General features: G+C 39.7%; 2 protein-coding genes across 13 annotated transcripts in view; one reads left to right on the top strand and one right to left on the bottom strand.

The window, feature by feature from the left end:
- Positions 1 to 23,345, top strand: part of LOC6549281 (neural-cadherin) — a 120,713-nt gene that overhangs the window by 55,669 nt on the left and 41,699 nt on the right. For 4 of the 12 annotated variants that reach the window (XM_026980341.1, XM_026980340.1, XM_026980339.1 and 1 more), the window contains exons 4-12: positions 168 to 384; positions 580 to 1,365; positions 1,918 to 2,151; positions 2,207 to 2,398; positions 3,522 to 3,533; positions 4,305 to 4,495; positions 8,789 to 8,978; positions 10,568 to 10,750; positions 11,948 to 12,134. In XM_026980341.1, coding sequence (XP_026836142.1) covers positions 168 to 384; positions 580 to 1,365; positions 1,918 to 2,151; positions 2,207 to 2,398; positions 3,522 to 3,533; positions 4,305 to 4,495; positions 8,789 to 8,978; positions 10,568 to 10,750; positions 11,948 to 12,134 — 2,192 coding nt within the window. Of the gene's footprint in view, positions 1 to 167; positions 385 to 579; positions 1,366 to 1,917; positions 2,152 to 2,206; positions 2,399 to 3,521; positions 3,534 to 4,304; positions 4,496 to 5,738; positions 5,930 to 8,788; positions 8,979 to 10,567; positions 10,751 to 11,947; positions 12,135 to 23,345 lie in introns of all 12 variants that reach the window. The other 8 variants (XM_026980343.1, XM_026980348.1, XM_026980345.1 and 5 more) reach the window with 2 other exon arrangements.
- On the bottom strand, positions 14,970 to 15,219 carry LOC26527005. Its single transcript, XM_015157409.2, is given in 3 exon segments — positions 14,970 to 15,070; positions 15,073 to 15,088; positions 15,151 to 15,219. Coding segments are annotated over 3 exon segments (186 nt in total).

Genomic DNA, 23,345 nt, shown 5'->3' with positions numbered 1-23,345 from the left:
AATTCCGATGGGAAAACAACTGTCAAAAGGCTGTGGTGCGAGTGACAAGCACACACACACACACACACACACACAGAGAGTTTGAAGTGGTCTGTGGATGGACATAAAATATGCAAGAACATTTTAAATTTCCCTTTGCTAACTTTTTCGTATCCGTATCCTTTCAGCATCATTTCGATTAAGGCCAAGTCGTTCGCAGACCGCGAAATTCGCTATACTTTGAAGGCCCAGGGCCAGGGAGCCGGCACCTTCAACATCGGACCCACGTCGGGCATTGTCAAGTTGGCCAAGGAGTTGGACTTTGAGGATCTGCGACAGCCGCACGTGTACTCGCTGATTGTGACAGCCACCGAGGACTCCGGAGGATTTTCCACCTCGGTCGATGTGAGTGAATGGCATATCCTTTTCGAGGGGTTAAGTCGCTGAACGGCTGGAAAAGAAAAGCTTTTTTAGAAGGTTTTCCTGTTAAAGGGTTTAATATTAATTATAAGAATAGGAAAATGCTGAAAAAAAAACTTTTCTTGCCACTGAAGAAGCCTTTAAATAGTGAAAACAAAAACTAACCTATTTCTTTTTCAGCTCACCATTCGCGTTACGGATGTGAACGATAATGCGCCGAAGTTCGAGCTGCCGGACTACCAGGCTCACAATGTGGACGAGGACATTCCGCTGGGAACAAGCATACTTCGCGTCAAAGCCATGGACTCCGACTCCGGGTCGAATGCCGAAATCGAATATTTAGTATCCGATGATCACTTCGCCGTGGACTCCAACGGAATCATCGTGAACAACAAGCAACTGGATGCGGATAACAACAATGCCTACTATGAGTTCATAGTCACTGCCAAGGACAAGGGTGAACCGCCCAAGTCGGGAGTGGCTACAGTTCGAGTGTACACCAAAAACAAGAACGATGAGGAGCCCAAGTTCTCCCAGCAAGTGTATACCCCCAATGTAGATGAGAATGCAGGACCCAACACTCTAGTTACCACTGTGGTAGCCTCCGACAAGGACGGTGACAACGTGCGGTTCGGATTCGTGGGCGGCGGCACTTCGTCGGGCCAGTTTGTCATCGAGGACATAACCGGTGTGATCCGACTGCACAATAAGGCCATATCCCTGGACAAGGACAAGTACGAGTTGAACGTCACCGCCATGGACGACGGATCTTGTTGTGTGAATGGAGACCAAACTATCCACACCTCGACTGCCGTGGTCGTGGTATTCATCACCGATGTCAATGATAATAAGCCAGTGTTCAAGGACTGCAGCACCTATTACCCGAAGGTCGAGGAAGGAGCTCCTAATGGAAGTCCTGTCATCAAGGTTGTGGCCACCGATGAGGACAAGGGTGTGAATGGACAGGTAATATTATAATGCCCCAAATGTTTTCTGGGCAGGAAATTGTGGCTAAAATTCGTGAATATTCTGTTACATGAAGACTCAAGAATAACAAAACGGAATATTAGTAAATGCATTGAAATATTTCACGCGATATCGTTTTTAAGCACTTCGGGGCTTTATCGATTCAGCAATGGAAAACTTCCATTCATTTTCGAATTAACTAATTTAGGTAAAATATACAATATATCTGCAATAGCAATCCCCACTTTAATGCCTCTTTTGATTATCCTTTCCCTAATTACATTCCCCTTTCGGTCGGCAAACCTGATTAATTATACGTTATTTGTGTTTTGAGGCCAACGCAAACATGATTACCCACACCTAATTGAATTACCTGCATGTGTGTGGTAACGATAGGGTGATTTCATGACGAGATTTGGCCATAATTTTCTTTTCGTGCCCGCCAAGTTCATTGCACTGCTTAGTGCATGTCGTGTGTGGAGGTCGAGTGCCTCAGCAGCTCTAATAGCAATTTGTGTCAATCATTAAACCATTTTGCATGTTTTTCGACAGGTGAAATACTCAATAGTTCAGCAGCCGAATCAGAAGGGCACAAAGTTCACGGTGGACGAGGAGACCGGAGAGGTGTCCACCAATAAGGTATTCGATCGCGAGGGAGATGACGGCAAGTTTGTATCCGTCACAGTTAAGGCCACCGATCAGGGCGATCCCAGTCTGGAGGGTGTCTGCTCCTTCACCGTGGAAATCACTGATGTCAACGATAATCCTCCGCTGTTCGATCGACAGGTGAGTGCAATAAAAATGGTCAATCTACAAAATGAATCACACACCCATTTTTCAGAAATACGTGGAGAATGTCAAGCAGGATGCCAGCATAGGCACGAATATCCTCCGTGTCTCCGCCTCCGATGAAGATGCCGATAATAATGGAGCTATAGTATACAGCCTGACTGCTCCCTTCAATCCCAACGATCTGGAATACTTTGAGATTCAGGCTGAATCCGGTTGGATTGTGCTGAAGAAGCCGCTTGACGTAAGTGTTTGCTTTTCATTTAGCCTTCAAATTAAGAAATCGATTACCCCAATTATGAGTTTGCCATATCCCTACTAACCAAGTCTTATTATTTTAATTTAAAGTTTTAATTTTCAAAAACGAAACTTTTCTTTTACTAACTAAAGTCAATGACAGATGCTTAGCATCTACCAAGTTCAGTCAGCTCCAGCGGCTTGTACCTATATCTGTATATCTTATCTTCTTGCTTTTGATTTCCGTTCAAACTGCACCTTTCTTTTCATTTGAATTTCAATATTTTACAAGACCGCAAAAAGTTGTAGGTGCAATAGAGCCTGATGTGCAACAATGCAAGTTTTTTGCCATATCTAAACAAATATCTTTAGTTTATTCCGATTGTTTTGTTTAGTTTATAGTGCGTGAAATTGGCGAAAAACAAAAGCTTACCAAGTGCAGATAATGCCGAAGAGCAAATTGATTTTTAACATTTTTTGAAACAAATCAAAACTAACACAAAACAAGAAAAAACCCCTTCAGAAGTTGGTATGAAAATGCTTATAACAGTTCAGCTATTTTTGGTGACAGGTTTATAGGTTTAAGAAAAATGTTAATATTAAAAACATTGTAGAACGCATACCCCAAAACGATCACGAATATTTTTGAGCATCGTTGGAACCTATTTTAATGGTTCTATCCATAAAATATTTTGAATTTAGTTGTACCCTCAAAACAGCATCATTTTGTATTGCCTTTTTTTAATTTATACCCAAATATTGTCCCAACAAATCCCAAAGCAAAATAAACCTAATACTTTTTGTCGAGACTATGCAATTTTTTGAACGTCTCTTGCTGGAAGCTTAAGTACTTATGCTATAGCTATTATATTTTTGTAAACAATGTTTAAATGGATTTTTGAAGAACATTTTATTTTGCATGCCCATGAGAAATGTGGCCAAATTTGTAAAGGATGTGAATAGGAAACATTTACATTAATATTCTTATTTTTAATGCACTTTACTTTTTTATTTTCTTATTATTTGTTAATTACCCATTTGAGAGGGAATGTAATTGAGGCATTTTAATAGTTTACATTTATCTTTACATATCCAATATAATGGTACTCAAAAAAAAATCAACAATTTAGGGTTGTTATCCAGTAAGTAAATATAATTACTGTTACTGTGCTAACCCCTTAAAGCAGTTAAAAAATCCAAAACTGTACGCTAACATCAAATTCGAAACTAACTCGAAGAACAGGTTGCATTTCATTGAATGTACATAATTCTGAATTTTAGGATTAATTCCATCGTAGGGTAACTCAGAATAATGCAATAAAAATAGTCTCGCCAAAAGATTCCACCCATTTGTGTGATCGAATCCACCGAATCCGTTGTTACCTATGAACTAATCCCACCCCATTCCAAATGTTAAAACCCCTTTTATCTCCCATATTTTGTCTTTTATCGTTTGTTTTACTTTTCATATACTTGTAAAAACATTGGATTAAATTTAAACAGTTGGAGGGCCAAAGGAATCCTTCTAGTTTTGAAGCCACTCAATAAGCTCTCTAAAAGTATTCATTGGGAAATATTTTTCCACATTTATCATTCACAACTCTGAATTAAAGTTAATCGAAAGTCCAACATATTCAAAACACACGATTATCTTGGTCTTTGGCTAAAACGTAACCTTCAAACCTAAGAGATTTCTGTAACACCTTTGTTCGAACAACGATGCCTTTAAATACGTAATCGCAACGTAAACTCAGTACACAAACCAAAACGTAACCAAGCTAACACTTTGGGTTCGGTTCTCGACTACTCCTTGCAATGTTAACTCCCGTTGTGCTGTTGACGCTAACATTTCGCCCTAACTGTTCTGTACTGCTTCAATCAAAATTCACCCACTCAATCAAATCATTCAACAGCGTGACCGATATCGATTGAGGGTTAGTGCCTCTGATAAGGGCACTCCCGCCTCGGCAGCCGATGTCGATGTTGAGTTAGATGTCGTCGATCGGAATAATAAGCCACCCATTTGGGATAAGAGCATTTACGGGCCGATTCACATACGCGAGAATGTCACTGTGGGTACGGTTGTAACATCGGTTAAGGCAAGGTTTGTATAGCCAATGAGAACTCACAACCTAACACTAAAACTAAAACAAAAACTAAAACTAAAACTAAACCTAACTTGCGAGTCTAACAGCTGTCGGTCTCCTTTAACATAGTCTAGATACAATTTTTTGAACCAGCGGAATAACAATCGGCTAACCTAGCATTAAGCTTTCAAGTATTTTGAACATACGGTCTATTCACGTTGCGTGAGCTTTGGAATGCGAATCCTTTTTTTTTGGCATATCGTAAAAGCTCTCACCGAATACAGCAACCAAAAGTCCTGACCAATCCGTAAAACCGAATCGAAAATGGAAGTGGAAAAATTCAAAATCCTTCAATCTTTAGTTGCTGGTGTGTAACATACATAATGATTTTGATGCGAGCAACCTGTTTTTTAAATATGGTTGCCCCTCAGAATCTTTTTTGGATTTTGTCGAGTCCTATTTCTTTCTCTTTACTAAACAAAACACATCACCCATTGGATCTGTGATTCCCCTAAAAAGACTCAAAACCCCTACATTAATTAATGCCTGGAATTGTGAGAATCGTAATGAAATTTTTGGTGTTGGTTTTCATTTGAAGAATACGCTGCTTAAACATGCGCCATATTTTATAAGCAAATCAAGGTTGCAGTTTAGTTTTAAGCTTGAGGAGCAAGGTAACTACACAAAGTGTTCAAAAATGTTAAAAAGCAATAGTCGAAATCGAAAAGAATAATAACCGCAGCAAACTGTGTAAAGTGTGCTATGAAATTATACTTATTAAATGCACAAAACCCAATATTAGTTTCTTATATTAAATGTTTAGTTGACATTTTCTTTTGAAAGCTACATATTCTCATTTAAATAATAAAACATTTCTTTTTGAAGGCTAGGGTCGAGACTATATTACAAATTTTGCACTGCATTTAAAATACTTTTTATTAAGGCCGTAAACTTAAAATGTTTTTCTTTTCCCGTTTTTCGATTAATTTATAACTTATTTACTTGCGGTGTTGGTTTACAATTTACTTTTGATTTTTAACCGAAAATCTACTATTATAACAACATCTTTTTTAGAACTTCTTAATATAAAAGGTTCCAACTACATTATATCATTTTGTTTTTTGCCTTTTTCCTGAACAAATGTCGTATTTACCAACCAATATCGACGCGTCTGTCATTTTTGCATCGCCTTGCTTGATTTTGATAATAAACCCAACCGATTTTTGAAAATATTGATCGTGAAATGTATATAAAATACAGCGCGAGACATACAAGTTAGAGGCCATGGCCCAAGACAAGGGCTATCCGCCATTATCGCGTACTGTCGAAGTACAAATCGATGTGGTCGATCGTGCAAATAATCCGCCCGTCTGGGATCATACTGTCTATGGGCCCATTTATGTCAAGGAAAATATGCCCGTTGGCGGCAAAGTCGTCTCGATCAAAGCCAGGTCTGTTCATTTTTCGTGCAAGAAAGTTTATCTAAAAAAAATCAAATCAAATTCCATTTTGCTTAGTTCGTTTTTAAGAACTGCATATTTTTTTAACATGATTCTAGATGTTTTTTTTGTCATATATTATTGGTTATTGGTGTCATGTCTTGCAATACTTCTGTGTGTTCTGAATGTTTGCTATAGATGTTTGTTAGCTATTGAATTGCCATCAAGAAGGTGTTTTTGAATACCCAAACTCATTAACGCCTTCTCCTAATCTATAGTTATTTTATGTGGTCGCCCAACTAGTTTCCCCTCCCTAATATCATCTCTTCCCATAGAACCCCATCATTTATATAAAGCACTCAAACTGCACCAGTGAAATATACACCCAATATATGCCAAAACTGCACAAGTCACACATGTATATTTAAAAGCACATTTATTTTTTAATTATATATAAACCATTTTTCAAGAAACAACTAATTTGTTTTTTTACGCGGATAATTATAGTAAAAATTAAGCATACCTAAAATTATAAATACTGTTTAAAATATATATAAACGCGTTTATTAGGCACTGCACTAACAATATTTTGGGATAGTTTTCAGAAAGATACATAGATATTTATTACCGAAAATATCCGTTTTCATATTTTTCCAAGGGTAATATTGGCTTTTGTAAATATAGTAATCTAGTATACAAATTTTGCAATGCTTTTGCAAACAAAATTTGTACGAAACCTAAAAAAATCTGGTCCTGCATTTGAAACTCCTAATCCTTTGCTCTGCGATTCCTTTTTCTTCTTGACCAGATGAAAGTGCTGCATAAACTTCGAATGGCACACAAGTCGGCTTTGTCGCCAACCTTTGCCGCATGATGAGCTGGGTCAGTTTCAATTACCTGCCACTTAGTGGAAGCCGGGGGCAAAAATAAAATATACAAGTCGCCTGCTGAAGAGTAAAGGAGGTTGTGAAAAAATGGAAAGTTTATTTTAAACAAAGTTTTGTTTTTTATAATTGCAATTAAAAAACTTCAAGCAGCGGACTTTAATGACTTTTGACCCCCGCGACACTACTTTTCTGCTTTGCATCTCCGCGGGCACCGTTTTATCTTCGTGGCAAACCAGCCACATGGCGCTGGCATTTTAATTATGCGTCAGTCCGAGTCAGTTTTTATATTATCCAATCCCATTTTTTACCCTGCACTTTTCCTCTATCTTGCCGCACTGAAAGCAAATGCACTTAAGCCGAAAGGACACGTTCAAAATAAAAACAAACGTATATAGAGTATAGTACAGTAAAGTGAAAAAAAAAAACACTGCACATACGCACCTGCACACACCTGAGCCTGATTCTGAATTGGTATCTGTATCTGTACCTGTATCTGTATCTGCTGTTTAGCGTTAGTTTAGTGCCCTTAAGTACACCTCCTTTGTGTTCGCAGCGCAATATTAAGGAAATTACAATCTATTAAACGTGCTTGGGTTCTGCTTTCCGCTTTCTGTTTTCTGTTCTCGCCTCTGTTCTTTATGTGTTTAAATTTCGAATAAAAAGCATTCTCATCCTGAGTTTTCTTCGTCGCAATTATCTGGTCATGTCCCAGCACAGAAATTTGTTAACAATATGTATATATACATTGGGCGCCATTAGGAGAGGGTTTAAGTGTTTTGGCGAGGGCGGTTTGAAGGACTCCCCAGTGTGCGCGTATATCATCATAATTGTGTTTGCTCTTGGGGCGCCGCGAGTCCTTAAAGGCTCAAGAAACAAACGCAACAAGGTCGAGAATATATTTCTATAGAGATTTCTTAGATAGAAATGTTGATTACAAGCCTATTATTTTACGTACTTCCTTTAAGCCAATAGCAACTAGTTTAGCCTTTAAGCGAACTGCAAACGGCCTACAACATTTACTTTATGTGCTCAGTGTACAGAAGCAAATAAGTCCATCATTTTGAAACACTTTATTTTTGGGTTTACCAACACAATCAATAAAATTAAAATCGATTCACACCATCCAATCACAGAACAACTACAAAACAAAACGAAACCTCCAAGAAAATTTCATGCAATCCACAAATTTCCCAACCATTTTCCCACCCACCATACCGCCATGAATTTTTTTTCTTCGCAACAATAATTTTGGTGTCGTTTTTTTGTCCTTGGCAACATTTTGCGCAGTCCTGACAGTTTTCATTTATTCTTAAGACCCGTTCTTAAGGCTTTTTTCCTGTCAGCTGCAAATGCTGTCCATGTTCAAATAAAATATATATTTTCTGCATACTCGTATATACAGTACGTATATACTTTGCTCTTTTTTGCGCCTAATTTGATTTTCAGTATCAAGTGCCGAACCCATTCCCAAAACAGTCAAATGGCAATTAGACTTTTTGAGGCCATTTGCTTAATATTCGGTTCGTTTTTTTCGGTTTCCACCTTACCAACCGCACAAAAGACGCTTCAAGGAATTTTGTTGTGTACGATTTTTTAAAGCACACAACGCAAATTTTGACTGCACATAGTTAAGAGCAAAAATTCCATTCATGCGTCATCTTTTTGTATTTTGCAATGTCGCATGTGCCTTAAACAGAGATATATTTTTGAGTGTGTGAATGTATGAATGTATCTTTAAGAGCAACAGAATGGAGCTAACGCAGCTAAACACTGTATTCAACTTGAGTCCAAGCCCTTCTCTTGCTCTTTCAGCATTTAACCAATTGATTTTTGATAAAGTTAACATACAAGTATATTTAACGATTTAATTTGTAGCATAAACATAATTTCATGTAGCAAGTATCTAACCACGTACGATATTGTCACTGCCCTTTACTAATGCATCACCCACTTTACACTTGACCTTTGGCCCCAACGTCTGCAGTTCGGGTATTGAAGGCAACCCCACAGTTTTTTATCGACTGATGCCCGGGTCGACGGCCCAAACGAACAAGTTTCACACGTTTTACTTGCAACAAAGACCGGACAATGGCGATACTTGGGCTGATATAAAAGTTAATCATCCGCTGGACTACGAGAGCATCAAGGAGTACAATTTAACCATACGTGTTGAGGTAAGTTTGTCCACATGCCAAAACTGCAAAGAATCCGAAGGAAATTCAATTTAAAGTTGGCAAATATTTGCACAATTTTCAAATTCAGACGGCAGTCGAAAGTTTTCGAGTCGGTCTTAGGCCCAATTAGACATGTATTTGACTTTTGTATTTGCGAATGGCTTCCAAATACGTTTGTAATTATTTGATTTGAAAAGTTTTAATTACTTGCGCGAATTTCCTTGCCGGAAAATGCAAATGCCAGCTCCGGTTCGTTTCGAATTCATTAGAAACTAACTGATTGAGTGACGGGGTGGCGGTCCGACGAACTGACTGACTGACTGACTGAATGACAGCTCGCGGCTCAATGGTAATCAAGTGCATTCCCAATCAATGTCAAGTTTCAGCATTTCCTCATTAGTTCGGCCATTCAGCGGAGGACAAACTGGGTGCCAGACTAAACAAACCGCCTGCTGAAATATTAATGGGAATTCCGCTGCTAGCCGCAGCCTAATGAAATGTTATAAAAATGCATTTGCAAAGGGCATTTGCACCGTTGTGCACTCGATGTGCAGGTAATTAAATATCACAGGGTTTCAGATTCATATCCTGCAAATGACCCACTAAAAGCTAATGGTCTCGATGGGCAGGAAAACGAATTTCTAAATGAATTTGAAAATAGTTTGCGGTTTTGGGGAAGCCATGAAAGCACACATTTCCGCATATTAGTCTGACAATACATTCGTATTAATTTTTAATTCACGTTTTTTCGCTTTTGCGGTTGGCAAATATGTCAAATATACTTTTTGTTCAACCTGCGGTTGGTGCTAAATTTCTTTAATAATTGAAACTTTTGAACTATATTAGGCAGTAATTAATTCCAAAAATCAAGAATCGAGTGTGTGGGCTTAGAGATTTGCGTATAACTTATCAAAGTTCTGCGGCCAAGACCCAATCATGGTCAATAACATGTCTAATTACTGCTCGTGTTTACCCAAGAAAATGGAATAAGCGCAAAATAAATAATTCATATCGGCACTCCACTCCATCAGGATTCCGGCTGCTGTCCACATTAGTGTAAACATATGTGTGCAAATGTGTATGAATACATATGTATATATCGATTTCATATGCATTGATTAATAACGTAATGCCGGAATCTGAATGGCAAATATTGCGCAAATAGACGTCATAAGCAGTAATGTTAGTTGGGCCAATCGGCAATCTGGCCGTAAACCAACTAATAAATGACAAGTTGCCAGTTAGATTTATTCTATTGATTGATGGCAAGTGTGCAATCAATCATCTGGCAAAGGGTGAAACCGACACTTGACATAGATACCCATCAGCACAAATAACCATTTCGACTTGTAAATAATGTGCGAGACACTTTTTCCACAACGCTGAGGAATTTTAACAATTTTTAATCAGCCGAGATAAATTGCAAATTAATATACAAATATTTCATCAGAAGCAAAGGCGGCCAGCGAAACCCACTATGCAGACTTTATTGCTTAATTAAAATACAAACACTCAAAAGATCGGGAAAAAAGTTATGAAAAATCAAACGTGTACCCTTTTTAAATTGGTTTTTCCCACTTCTCTTACAGAACAACGGGGCCCAACAATTGGCTTCGGAAGCGACCGTTTACATAATGCTCGAGGACGTTAATGATGAAATACCTTTATTCACCGAACGCGAACAGGAAACGGTGCTCGAGGGCGAACCGATTGGCACCAAAGTGACACAAGTGAACGCCATCGACAAGGATGGCACATTCCCAAATAATCAGGTGAGCAGCGAGCCATTTCGCAGCGGGTGGGAAATGGAGGGAAATCGGGTCAAAACGGCGGAAATGCCGGACGACTGCGATAGCAAATTAAAGGGAGCGAAAAAACGAGTAAGCGGAACCAAATGGCTGGCGGAAAAATCCAGATGAAATGCGGATCTACTTCAGCAGAAGATTGCTTAAATCGAAGATTGGTGTTTCTGGAACTCACTTAAACATAAGTATTACAACAAAACGGAGGATTCAGCAGGTTTATATAAGGGAGTGCAATTGTAAACGGCTTAATTGCATGTATCGTGCCGAAATGCAATAACCTGCATTCAGCTAAGACTTTAAGTTTCAAGCAGTTCGATTTATAATTCATAATACCCTAATTCCACAGCATCAGCACCCTCTCAAGCGCCTTTGCCTTGAAACCCCCCAACGAAGCCTTGTTTAATCCCTTTAAACTGCAGTTTTCAGCGTCATCTTCAAGTTTCACTCACTTTCTGAGCCACCTAGAGTTCTTTGGTACCCGCCTTCATTTGCCCCGCCCTGCTGTTACGGACCCTTTTACGCCTTTGTAATTGTTTTTTGCTTCCCGCTGACCACGTCCTTCGTCCATTTGGCCATTTGGCCATTTGGCCATCAGCTGGCAGCTGGCTAATAAATGTCAAAGAGTTAACATTTTTGCACGCCTTCCAAGTGTGTGCTAAGCCCTTGGTGAAAGTCCAGGACTAAGGAGGGCGTTTTGAAAAAACTAATGCAAAATGCAGGGCGCGGACAACCGCAGGGTGATTTCCTTTTGTGATGAAAGGGTGGTGGAGATGGGTCGGGTCTTTCAGACAGACCCCTCAAGCCCTTTTGCGATTATAATAATATGGCACTTTCGCGTTGGCTATTCTTTGTTTTTATTCAAGTCCTCAGCCAGCCACAATTTGTGTCCTCTGTCCTCAAGCCAAGTAATTTGCATGTACGCGCGAAATGTCCGCACTAATTAGCGTTTTCATTTATAGTCTGCTTTTCCCCCAAAACGGGCTCTGGATTTGATTATAATTATCGTTTCTCTTTAAAGTCCGAAGCGGTAATTAAATTCGCCCACTTTGGCCACCCGAGTTAAATTCTTCATTTTCCTCTCTGTGATGTTATGCGCGCTTGCATCAAATCCATGTCTTAATTAGCCAGAGTATCGAGCAGAAATAAACCAGATTTCCCTTTCAGGTCTACTACTACATTGTGGATTCCCCGCGAAACGAGGGCAAGGAATTCTTCGAGATCAACCTGCAGAGTGGGGAAATCTTCACCAAAACCGTCTTCGACAGAGAGAAGAAAGGCGCCTATGCCCTCGAAGTGGAGGCTCGGGATGGAGCCCCCTCGGCTCGACCCAACAGCAATGGACCCAATTCAGGTAAGTCACACAGTCACTTTCAAGAGTCACCTCAAGCTTGTTAGCTTAAAATGTGCCGTTAACCATATAAAGCTAAAAGTTTATCATTTTGCAAAATTAGCTTTGAATATAGCTCTCTAAAAGCAGTGCTCTCCGATAAGAAAAATGCAACACAAAAGTATCTTTTAAGAAACTCAGCAAGTATGCACTTCGGATATGATCTCACAAGCGGCAGAATCGTTATTCATAGACAAGCCTTGAACATTCGAAACGAAGTCCGATTCTGTATATTTTTGAAACTTAAAATTTATGCAAAGTGGCAAACTTTTATCGCCCCAAGATTGCGAACGCATAATGTAGTTTCGAAACAAATTGTTGAGTTCTTGAGTGTCACCCGAATTCGCTACAAATGGCAGCAAATAAATTTGACTCAAAATTCCCCAAAAACCAGAGGCGAATTCGCTTTGCAAATATTTACCAGTCTGCTTGTGTGTGTGCATAAATACTTCTGTGTGCGTGTGTGCCAGGACGAATGTGTTTTGTCGAGTGCATTTGGGGCATTTTATGTATGCGGATGCGGAATGTTGGCCAGGCATTTGCCACATTCGGCGTGGCGGACATCAAAAACGTTTACGTTTACGTCAGCCGGGCGTCCTGAGTTTGAATGGCTAAGCTGGTTGGTAAAATATTTGACGTAGGTGCGGATTGTTGACGGGACTAAAAGGGAGGCCCGGATGTCAGGGGAATCGAATCGCAAAAGCATTAGATCTGATTGCAAGAATAACTTTGCTGGGAAGCAGATTAGCGCGTGGCAAACGGGTCTTAATAGGATTAACATTTGCAAATAAATCAACCTGGATTTAATTATGGAAATACCAAGTATTTATTAATTGACTACCTTAATCCTTAATCCATGTTTGTCAAATGCAAAAATGCTGACAGAAATACCAATGCAAAGTGTGTGACAGTTGTCAACATTCCACATCAGCAATTACACATTGTTCGCAATTAAGCGCTTGTCAAAAATGTAATTTTCCAAATTTGATTTGCAACTTGTGGCTTGTACCAGTGGTTTCTTTTCTCATTTGCTACACATTTCCATGGGTAAGCCTTGGCAGCATTGTTATTTGCTGTTCATTAAAAATTGCCCCTGAAATGGCAATCAATTCCTCCACACTCCCATCCTCTTGGCCATCACGGCTTTATATTTTGCCGGATTTTTTGTTGTGCTGCGGCGGTCTGTGAAAATGCTTTTCAATTGTTTAATACGTCACTAAGCCGTGCATAAGCTCGTGGTAAATGGAAACGGCGGAAAACGACTCGCTTGCGGGCCACATTGAAACTGATGTGCAATCAACATGGGCGCGAAAGAAGAGGGGGGGCTTTTGGTCATGAAAACGAAAATTAAAAAGTTTCCTGCCTGTTTGGAAAAGGGAAAGCTGCAGAGATATACAAGTATACCTAAATTACCGCAGTTGCTTTCAAATATTGATATTCATGTTGAGCGAAAAAGTTGTGGCAAGGTTCTTGGGGTTTTCAGGAGGCTGGCCGCTTTTCCGACGGCTCATTTTCGGGGTCAGGTTCTGGCAACAGCTTGTGGTTTTGCAATTTTCCCAGCCAAAACAAACAGGCATCGCTGGCTGGGATCTTGTTTAGAGTAAAAGGCAATAAACTATTGTTAAAAGCCCGGCCGCTGCGATGATTTGTTTTCGGTTCTATTTTTTTTCCACATCGGTTTCGTTTTCATTTTCTGCTGATGCGAAGCAAAAGTTTTTGGCTTTTATTTATTGTTTTTAATTGATGTTGCCATATTTGTTTTTACGTGGCATCGCCAGCAAATGTATATATATATATTTTTTTATTGTGGGCGGTATATACATTTTATTTTGGCAGGCAGCAAAAGCTGAAATTGTAAATCTGTGGCAGGAGTATCTCTTCGCATGTATTTACATATGAAATTGAGTAAGTTTCAGGCATCACTAGTTGTGCTTTATTCATAGCATTGAATTGACCCGAAGAGCTTGAAAATATTCAAAAGTCGTTGGTTGTACAGTCGGAAAAGTGTCTTTGGCTTGCTACATTACAATATACAAGGTTTCAAACAAAAATGTCATAGATAAGGGTGCATTGTCTTTCACTTAACCCATCTGTAAGAAGTGCCGTATTAACACCTTTAAAAAGTTAAAATTAAAATTGATTTCCTGGTATTTCCTGTACTCCTTGGGCTCCGAGATTTTCCTTTGCAAAGCTCTGGCTTTTGTACAATTTGCCTGTCACTCTTGGCGCTTCACATTGGTTTTGCCAAGAATATTTCCTGTTTGTATTATGCTTTGTTGGCATTTGCGTTTGGTTCTTCCTTTTGCATTTATTGAAGTTTCTGCGGTGCTTTGACTGCATTTGTGTGCAATTTCGTTTTCCACGATGGCGGAGTTTTCCACCCCGCCCATTGTGCTATTTCCCAGGACTCCGTTTTGCATTAGTCGGGGCAACTCATATTATTTGGCCTTTGTTATTGTTTGGCTTTGAGCAGGGCTGCTTTTATCCTGTCTGCGACCTTGTGACCCATTTAAATGCCAACAATTTTGCCACAGCTGCGTTTCGCCTTGCATTTTCCGCTTCATTGGCAAATAGACCCGAAGCGAAAAATCATTTGCCTAAACAACAAACATATCTGTTATCCCACACGCACACAAACGTTCAAACTCAGAATCATAAAGATACAAAGGCACTGAAAGAAAATAAAGGATAAAATTTTCCCTGTCATTTAAACTCATTTCAAAAGGTGTTGTGAAGTGTTTGACGTATAATGTTGAATATTAGTCTGAAGAATGCATTCATTCACAATAACACAGCTCTTTAGCAGCAGCATAGTGTTTTCATTTTAATTAAATTGTTTTTAAACTTTTTGCTTGTGTACCCAGTCACCGATGTCTTGTTTTGTCCGTCGCTTTTCTTTCCCATTGCTGTTTGGTTATCTGTGAAACGTGCTCTTTTTAGTTATGCATACTTTTAGGCTTAGCTACCTCTCCGCACGTACCACATCCTTTGGCTTTCTGGGGAATAAATGCGCCAAGAGGGAAACCAAAACACCAGACAAACAAAACATGACAAATGTCGGAAAGTTAAATTTAAGCAACACTGGGCAGTGCGAAAGAGTTATTTGGGGAAAACAACCCCGACGGAAATTATTATTTATCCAGGGGCCCAAAATTGAGCCACTGCCGCCTGAAGCAGTTTAATCCTTTCCTCGTTTGGTTCTCGTAAAAATCGTATTAGATAAAATAAGCAGAATTTGCATGACATACTCGAGTGGATGGCCGAGGGCGACCTTAGCAATCACCCAATTGTTACACACATCATAAATTCAGAGAAAATAGCAGAGAGCAAAGACTCAGCTTATTGGGATACAAAACCCTTTGGGGCATAAACGCCTCCCAAGCAGTTGTCTAATTTCTGGGGCGGAAAGAAGTGCTCGTAAAAAATGTTCGAGGCCATAAAATAGGGCCACTCCCACCGAATATTACCGCCCCTCTGCCGGCGAACAGCCATTTTAGCGAAGAAGTTGTTTGGAACTTTGCTCTAAATATTCGATAATGCTTTTATGCCATGCATTCAATTTATGACTTCCTACGAAAGGCCCAACTATTTGTAAATAGTTTGTTTGATTTTTTGCTTTCATTTTTTTGCCACTTTAAACTCGTCTCGTCGCACATTGCGCATACGCAGTGATGTCATCGGGAATGGAACAATAAATGGCCGTCGAGTCGTGAATTTCCTTTGCCCATGGCTTCTCCCGCACTCGACGGAACCATTTATCTTGATTGCCGCACTCCATCATTTATGATCGATGTTTGAACTACGTCCTCTCGGTTAAAGACATTAAAAATAGTCGGCGATGACCATCGATATTTGCTGTAAATTGAATCTGTTTGTTAATAATGGATTTTCATTTGTTCTCCTCTTTGCAGGTACGTAAATGGAACTTTGCACAGTCGTTGGTGACTATGACTGATATATTGGGATCTTTGTGGTCGGTAAGATAAATATAATAAAGAGTTGAATGCCAGAAATCGACCATTTAAACCAAGTTTGCTTTCATCTTGGCATACCCAGCCCATAAATCCTTGCAATTAGATAAGAGACAAAGGAGATTAGACAGCTTAGTACTTTATATGTATGTATGTACACAGATGTAGTTGGCCTTCGTGGAGTAGTTTTGCACTGTTAATATTAGCCAAGCAATGCCAAACAATTTGTCAAAAGCAAAACGAAGGAAGCGAGAGATGAAGTGGAAGACAAAATAGACGGCAAACTCCATTCGAATATATATATCCCTGACAGGGCGTGTGTGTGTGTGTGTGTGTGTATAGGAGAAATCATGAAAAATGGCATTTCCGCATTGCCAACTTCATTTCCGCTTTTCCTTCCGAGCGGTCAGAGTGGCAACAAGTCAACAACAAGTTGGCCAAAGTGGCAGCTGCATTTACCATTGAAGAGCTGACAACGTCTTGAGAAATGTCCGAAGGGAAACGCTAAAATAAAGTAGAAAATAGAAGGAAGCAGGGGAAACGGTGCAAAGTAAACGCAAATATGTACTTTTCGACCATAAAACAAAGCTCCGGGCACTTGGGCCAATTTGCTACGTTTTTCTGGTTAGATGCCGATAAACAAGGGGAACTAGTTGAATTTTCCGTCCTTCTCGCCCTTTAATTTGCATAAATCGCCTTAAAGTGGCTGCCAGCATATTCAACACTTGCCCACAATGGGCCAAAAATAGGCACAGAGCCGCAAGTTTTCGCCGACTCGAGTCAATTGCGCTTTCTAGAGCAATAAATCTTAGAGATTATTTTAATTTCATGCAAACTATTTCAAGCTGAGCTGCGTCGAGATGGCTGTCAACAACTTTTGCGACTCGAGAGCAGAGCAGCAACAAAAGATAGCAAAAAGTTGCCGAACCTACGCAAAAAAATTAAAGGAGGTTACGCAGTGAAAAGCACCAAGTTCTCCCTAACGGTAAAACGAGGTTGAGTTCCACACGCAGAGATGAGAAAATAACATTCGGTGGCGGAAGCTAACAGTGCCCGAGCTCCTTCTTGGGATCCACAGTTCGAGGGGAGAAATGTAACATGTTTTCGAAAACATTTACATACCGAATGTACACTGAAGTCGAAAATGTAGGGGAATACTTACAGAATAATGAAAAGTTGTAGATGTTTTACAGGGCAGGAACAAAATAGGCTCCACATTCCCCTAAAAATGTCTACTAGCAGTATGTTTGTTTACTTAAATTTGTATTTGCCGAATATGAAGGGGAATGTTTACAGAATAATGAAAAGATGTAGATGTTTTACAGGTCAGGTCCACATTACCCCAAACATGTCTATTAACAGTATGTTTGTTTACTTAAATATGTATTTGGCTGACAACAATTTAAAATAGGTATATTAAAAATACTTTTTTCAAAGATTCAACTCTTGTTTTGAAACGAAAAAATATATATTTTTTAATTTTCGCCTTACCATGCATAAACAGACTTTAAAATGTAGGGAGCAAATGTTAGCTTACGCCTAAATGTACGTACCTCTGTTAACTTAACACTGCAGTAACCTTTTCGAATTTCCTCTCTCGTGGCAAAGACCCTCTCTCTATTCGGTGTGGAACGCATGTAAGCGCCATTCGCGGGCAGTCTTCAAAATCCTTTTAACAGTGCCGGCTTTTGGCAGGTCTTTGAACCTGATCTACCACCCAGCTGCCTCTGTGTGCGTGCTCGTGTCCGTGTGAATGGGGAAGGACTCTTAACATCCTGCCATGCTGTTCATGGCGTTTTTCGAGGACGCTTCTGAGCATGTTGAGCAGCCATCGAAGCGAATGCATGAAATGCAGCTCATACTCTTATATAGAGTGAGGATGCTGCCACCAAAAATGCGAATCTGTTGAATGGGAGTGCTGAGTGTTATTTGATGAGCAATTTTAATGCAATTCGCCATGACCTTGACGCCCATCGGCTAAAGAGTGGCTTTCCATTTTGCGGTGATTCCAATTTATTAATGAAAATAAGTCTTGAAACTTTTCCGAAATATTTTTTTAAAGCTTAAATCGTTATTATGATTTCCCTGTGGAGATGGTAACCTTAAAACTGCTTTAAGGACACAAACGAGCTCTTGCAATTGTGGGCGTGCCCACGCCCACTTGAGCTGATATTTATGGCACCGCACTTTGGGTCCACTTTTCAATAAACTGCTTAGTCGCAGTCGCAGGCCACAACAGCAGCGAAAGCTCCGCAGAATCTTCTGCCCCATTCGGTGATTTATAAGTGCAGGTCTTCACACCCTCGACTCCACAAATTCCCACCACCCCTTTTTGCCAGCGCCACTGCATGCATCTTGTTGCTATCAAAGTGCAAATAAATTACCGACAGCGGAGGAAGAACTGCCCATTTGGCATAACGCTGGCCAGGAGCACAGGATATGGGGAGGGATTTAGTCTGCTGCCTAAGCGTTTTCTGATGAGACAGCTCACCTGTGCGCTGAAGAAAAAATGTATAAAAATGTAAGGTCAATGGAGTTCTATTTTTATGGAGTGAAAGTAAAAGCTGGAATAGGAAAGACGTCGTGAATAAATTTAAAGAGGCGATTGATATTAGTTTTAAATATCTCGGAACAACATGAACATTGTTTAATTAACATTCTAGTGCGGAATTATTTTAATTACCACAATGTTCAGTTGCTTGCATCTGGCCAAGAAAACATGCTCGGTATTTGCTTGTGGCCCAAACAGGCCATTAACTGGCCTTCATTCACTTCCCTTCACATTGACATCGTTGTTGGCGTTGTGTCGACGCTTTCAAACGTAAATGACACGTGTCAAAAGTCAGTAGGAGCAACCATACTACAAAAGTGCCACGCCCACGCAGACAACTTTAATTGTTTACGAAAGTCCGAGACCACTCAGCGCCAAAATGGTAGCAGAAAATAAGGTTAATACTGCCGGAATGCTAGCAGAGGGCTTCGGTCTCGTTTTGGCCAATATTTCCTCTGAAGATTAACGTCACATCCACGCAGCTTGGCACCTTTTTCAAGCCAAATGATTAATGACAGCAATTTTGGGGTGAAATTCGGGTGGAAGAGCATTCTGCCTCTTCCTGTTCAGCCGTGGGCAGCTCGCCCTTTGATGGAAATCTACTTGTTGGCGCCAGTTTTTCAGCCAATCAAATTTGTCGGGAGGAAAAGCTTGGCCAACTGATTTATTTCCCAATTCCAGAGCATTAATGATTACCTAGCTTATGAGGATTAAGGACATTTTTCCCTGAATTATTCATCGAGCGCCAAGTTCTTGCTCCCTCCAACTATAAATCATTTAAAAAGATCATGCAAATAGTTATGGTCCGCAAAAAATGCATACATTAGTAAGCATTTAAAAGACATGCCAAAATATATTTAACCTAATTTTCAGATACTACGACTTTTTTAGTTATATAACCAATGCAGCCGCGAGCATAGGAGGATTTGGTAGGACTACATTTTGGCCACGCAAGAGCTGTTCGAAAAATGTCAGATGCAAGCGCATAAAAGCAAACATCTGGCAAATTAGTGGGGCACAAACAACTCCAGGTAGCTGGCTTTTAACCCTTCCGGCTGCAATATTGAAAGCCCGAAAGAGATACACGGCATGGCGGGAAAGGAGTACGAATGTCGTTTGTCGGCATTTGTCACGTGCAGTGACAGGTGGTGGGGGCGGCGGATGTGGGCGTGGCTGGGTGTCGGTTTGTTTGGGAATTTGTGTGCAGCGTTTGATTGAAAGGCGTTGCGATTGTCGCACCGCCACGTTGCAATGCCTAACCCCAAAGGCATGGGGCCACCCTTGAGGTATACATATATTGGTGGGTAAAAATTCGAGGCATCCTGCACATAGCAGCACTCAATCAACCCAGCCAGTCAATCAGCCAGTCAGTCACTCATGCATTCAATTATCCAATGCAATTCATTTGAACACGCGTGCACTCGAAATTATTGAGCAAACGGGTTTTGTTGAAACAGTGTGATGAGAGGTACAAAAATAAAGTGCCCACAAAGGTGGAAAAATTGCTTATTTCCGCGCTGAATATGCATTGATTGTTGAAAAAATATAAAAAGGCAATTGGTGTAAGGACTCCAATGCGCCAAATCAATCAGATTTATTTATATTACCAATTTGAAAACAAATTGAGATCAATTAAAATCAGTTTCAGATCTACATTTTCCGCTTAACAGCACACGAAACGAAGCACTGAACGCCAATAGAATTTCAAATCGCCGTTCAAATATTCATTAATTTGGCAAAGTGCTAAAAACCAAATTATATCATAACCATGAATTTCAGTGCTCATGTATTCATATATACGTATGTATTTATATAGGGGTAATTAGAACAGCAAGTACGGCAACAAATATGCAAAAAACGTACAGAAAATAAAGTACCAAATGGGGAAAGTGGGCGAGTGGTTAGCCATACACATGTTTGCGATTTAAATAACCCAACTTGGTTGCATAGTCTGATTTTGGGCCACAAAAATTGCATTTCACATGTAGTACACTTGCAGCCAACAAATCTAGGTCAGCAACAAATATTGCGTATACGCCCAATCCAAAAAAAAGTGTAATTGATTTTTTGTCCAAAAAAATCACATCAAATAAACAAGTGAGTTGGGACCTGTTTTGAATGGGATAAAGATAGATAAGGAAAGAATGTACTGCCCGGATTTATTTAATGAATGTTGAGCGAAAACATGCGAGGGAAATAAAAGTGGTCACATTAAATATTTCTGCTTGTGGTTAAAGTATGATGTGTTCCTTATTTCGAAGCACTTCAACTTTTCAAACAAAATCAAAAACTTTGAATGCTCGCATGCGAATTTTCCGCATTTTCCCGCATGGCTTTTGCATTTTCCGCCCTAAGGCTGTCGTCTCTGGCCAAACGCATAAAGTGTCAACTTTATCATGAGACTGCAGCCAACTTGCACTCCCTTTCCAGTCTCCACTTCCCCGCCCACTTTGGCCACCTTTTGTGGGCGGGGAAAATATTGCCGGAGCGTGCACATTTCGCACATTTATCGGCAGAGGTCAGAACTGACCAAAGGTTTTCTGACCCTTTGCTCACCAAGTCTTCGACAACCAAGCTGCCAATTTGCGTGCCATAAAAATGGTGGAAAAACAAAAGTTCTGAGGTAAAAGTATAAAGTAAGGGACTGGAAAAGATTTGAAAATTCTCTAAAATATGTCACTTAATAGCGGGAGTATTAGCCCAATTTACGTGCCAAAGAATGTGAATGAATTCTGGTAGAATTGTAAGAAAATGTCAGAGAATATGCAACTAAATTAGTACTGCCGACTAGGCCGCGTTTATTTTTGCGCACAAGTAGCTCAATTTGCTTGTCATTCACCAGCAACAACTGAAAAAAGTGTCAATATAAAATCTAACAATTTAATTAAAAACTTTATGGCAACATGTCGCTCGATTTCCTCTGCTCTTCTTTAGCTAACACTAAAAAAGCAGGAAAAATACTTCATAACTTCTGTGGCTGACAATTGCGGCGGGCAAGGAAAAGAAAATAACCGAAAAGAAAATAGGGGGGTGGCAAATATTTTCATGTAACCAATAAAAGCACAAAGTAGACCAAGTTCCCCAGCAGTGGAAATGGCAATGGCAATGGGAATAGAAATGGAGATGGAGATGGAGCTTCCTCTGATATATTGTCATAAACGTTGACGAAAGGCAAACATAGGAATCACGAGCTGGAAAATCATCATCATGAAAGCAAAACAAAAAGCCAGGCAACACACATACAGTCGCAGCTGCTGCTGACAGTGGGAAATCACATGAAAACAACATGTCGCTGACTTTTGGAGGAGGGGCTGGAAAAGACGGTGGGTGGTTTTTGAATGGAGAAAAGGCAGCCACCCAAGAGACTTGAAAAGTTTGCAAACACTCGATACGGCTGCATAGCAGTGGCACAAAAAATGAAAAGACAACACAAAGTTTTCACATATTTTACTTACAATTAAATACAATTGTTACAGCATAGGAAAAGGGGCGTGGCTGCCATCTCCCGCTTGTGGGTAATAATTTATGATTCTTCACCGCGCTCAGAGCGCGTAAATTATGAAAATCCACTTAAACTTGCGCCGCGGAAAACCGCCAAGGAAAACCGGCTAACGAAGCAAAACAAAAGTCGCAACAAGGCTAGACGCTTTTCTTTCTTTCTGTTTCTGTTTTTGTTGTACTTTTCCTGTTGTTTGCCACTTTTATAATTGCTCCACTTTTTTGTGACTGTGTCGGCATTTTTTTGCGACCCAGCTTGTGCACAGTAAGCAGCTTTCTACTCGAATCGCCTTAGTATTTGGTGTGTCACTTAAATTAAGATCGAAAGTAAATTTATCGTGGTACATATAGATAAGATTAACTCATCTATCATTCATAATTTTTGGAAAGAGAAATGGAAGTGATGGTTCAACTTTCTATTATACTTGTTCTTCACAATATTGCTGAGCAGCTCATGCAATTAGTGCACAAAAGTGATTTCAAATGTTCCTTTCATGCGCCTTTTATGCAAATGTTTTCTTGTTCATTTAAAAATTGAAACAAACAAAGAAAACCAGAGAGAGTACATTATAAGCATACTTCGCTTTCAGTCATCCGTTGTTTGTTTTTTATTACCCCCAATTAGTTATGAAAATGTCCTCTTAATTGCGGCAGTAATTAACTCTAATGAATTTAATTGTTCCACCACTCACCATAATGCAAATATAATTTAATCAAAGGCAACTGCGAAATATGGCGTACATTCTGCTTCATTGTTGTTTATCGCTTGTGTTTATTTGTCAGCATCTGTCATCACATGCGGTTTTCATCAAAACTTTGCACACATGAATTTAATTGCAAAACAACGATCGGGGTGTTTTGGAGTTTCAGTTTCTGTTCGACTTTTTCCAAAACGGGTTCTCAAAACTTAAACGGCGTCAAAAGTTTGTTTGGTCAAAGGTGTATAAACTATGCAAATAATTTAAAAGTTCAGCTTGATAGAAAAATGACTCAACGAAACTAAGGAAAAGTGCTGGAGCAAAATTGCAATTAGCAATTGAAAGTTCTGGCGTGTTTGGTCTTTTTTCCTTTGCATCTGCAGCGGAAATAATTTTATAGCAATTTTTGATTTATTTGGCACAAAGTTGCAGACAAAGAAACGGTGTGCAAAAACCC

Source organism: Drosophila erecta, unplaced genomic scaffold (genome assembly GCF_003286155.1).
Source record: "Drosophila erecta strain 14021-0224.00,06,07 unplaced genomic scaffold, DereRS2 tig00000092-arrow-pilon, whole genome shotgun sequence".
Classification (NCBI taxonomy): domain Eukaryota; kingdom Metazoa; phylum Arthropoda; class Insecta; order Diptera; family Drosophilidae; genus Drosophila; species Drosophila erecta.
This window is presented reverse-complemented; position numbering and strand designations above follow the sequence as displayed.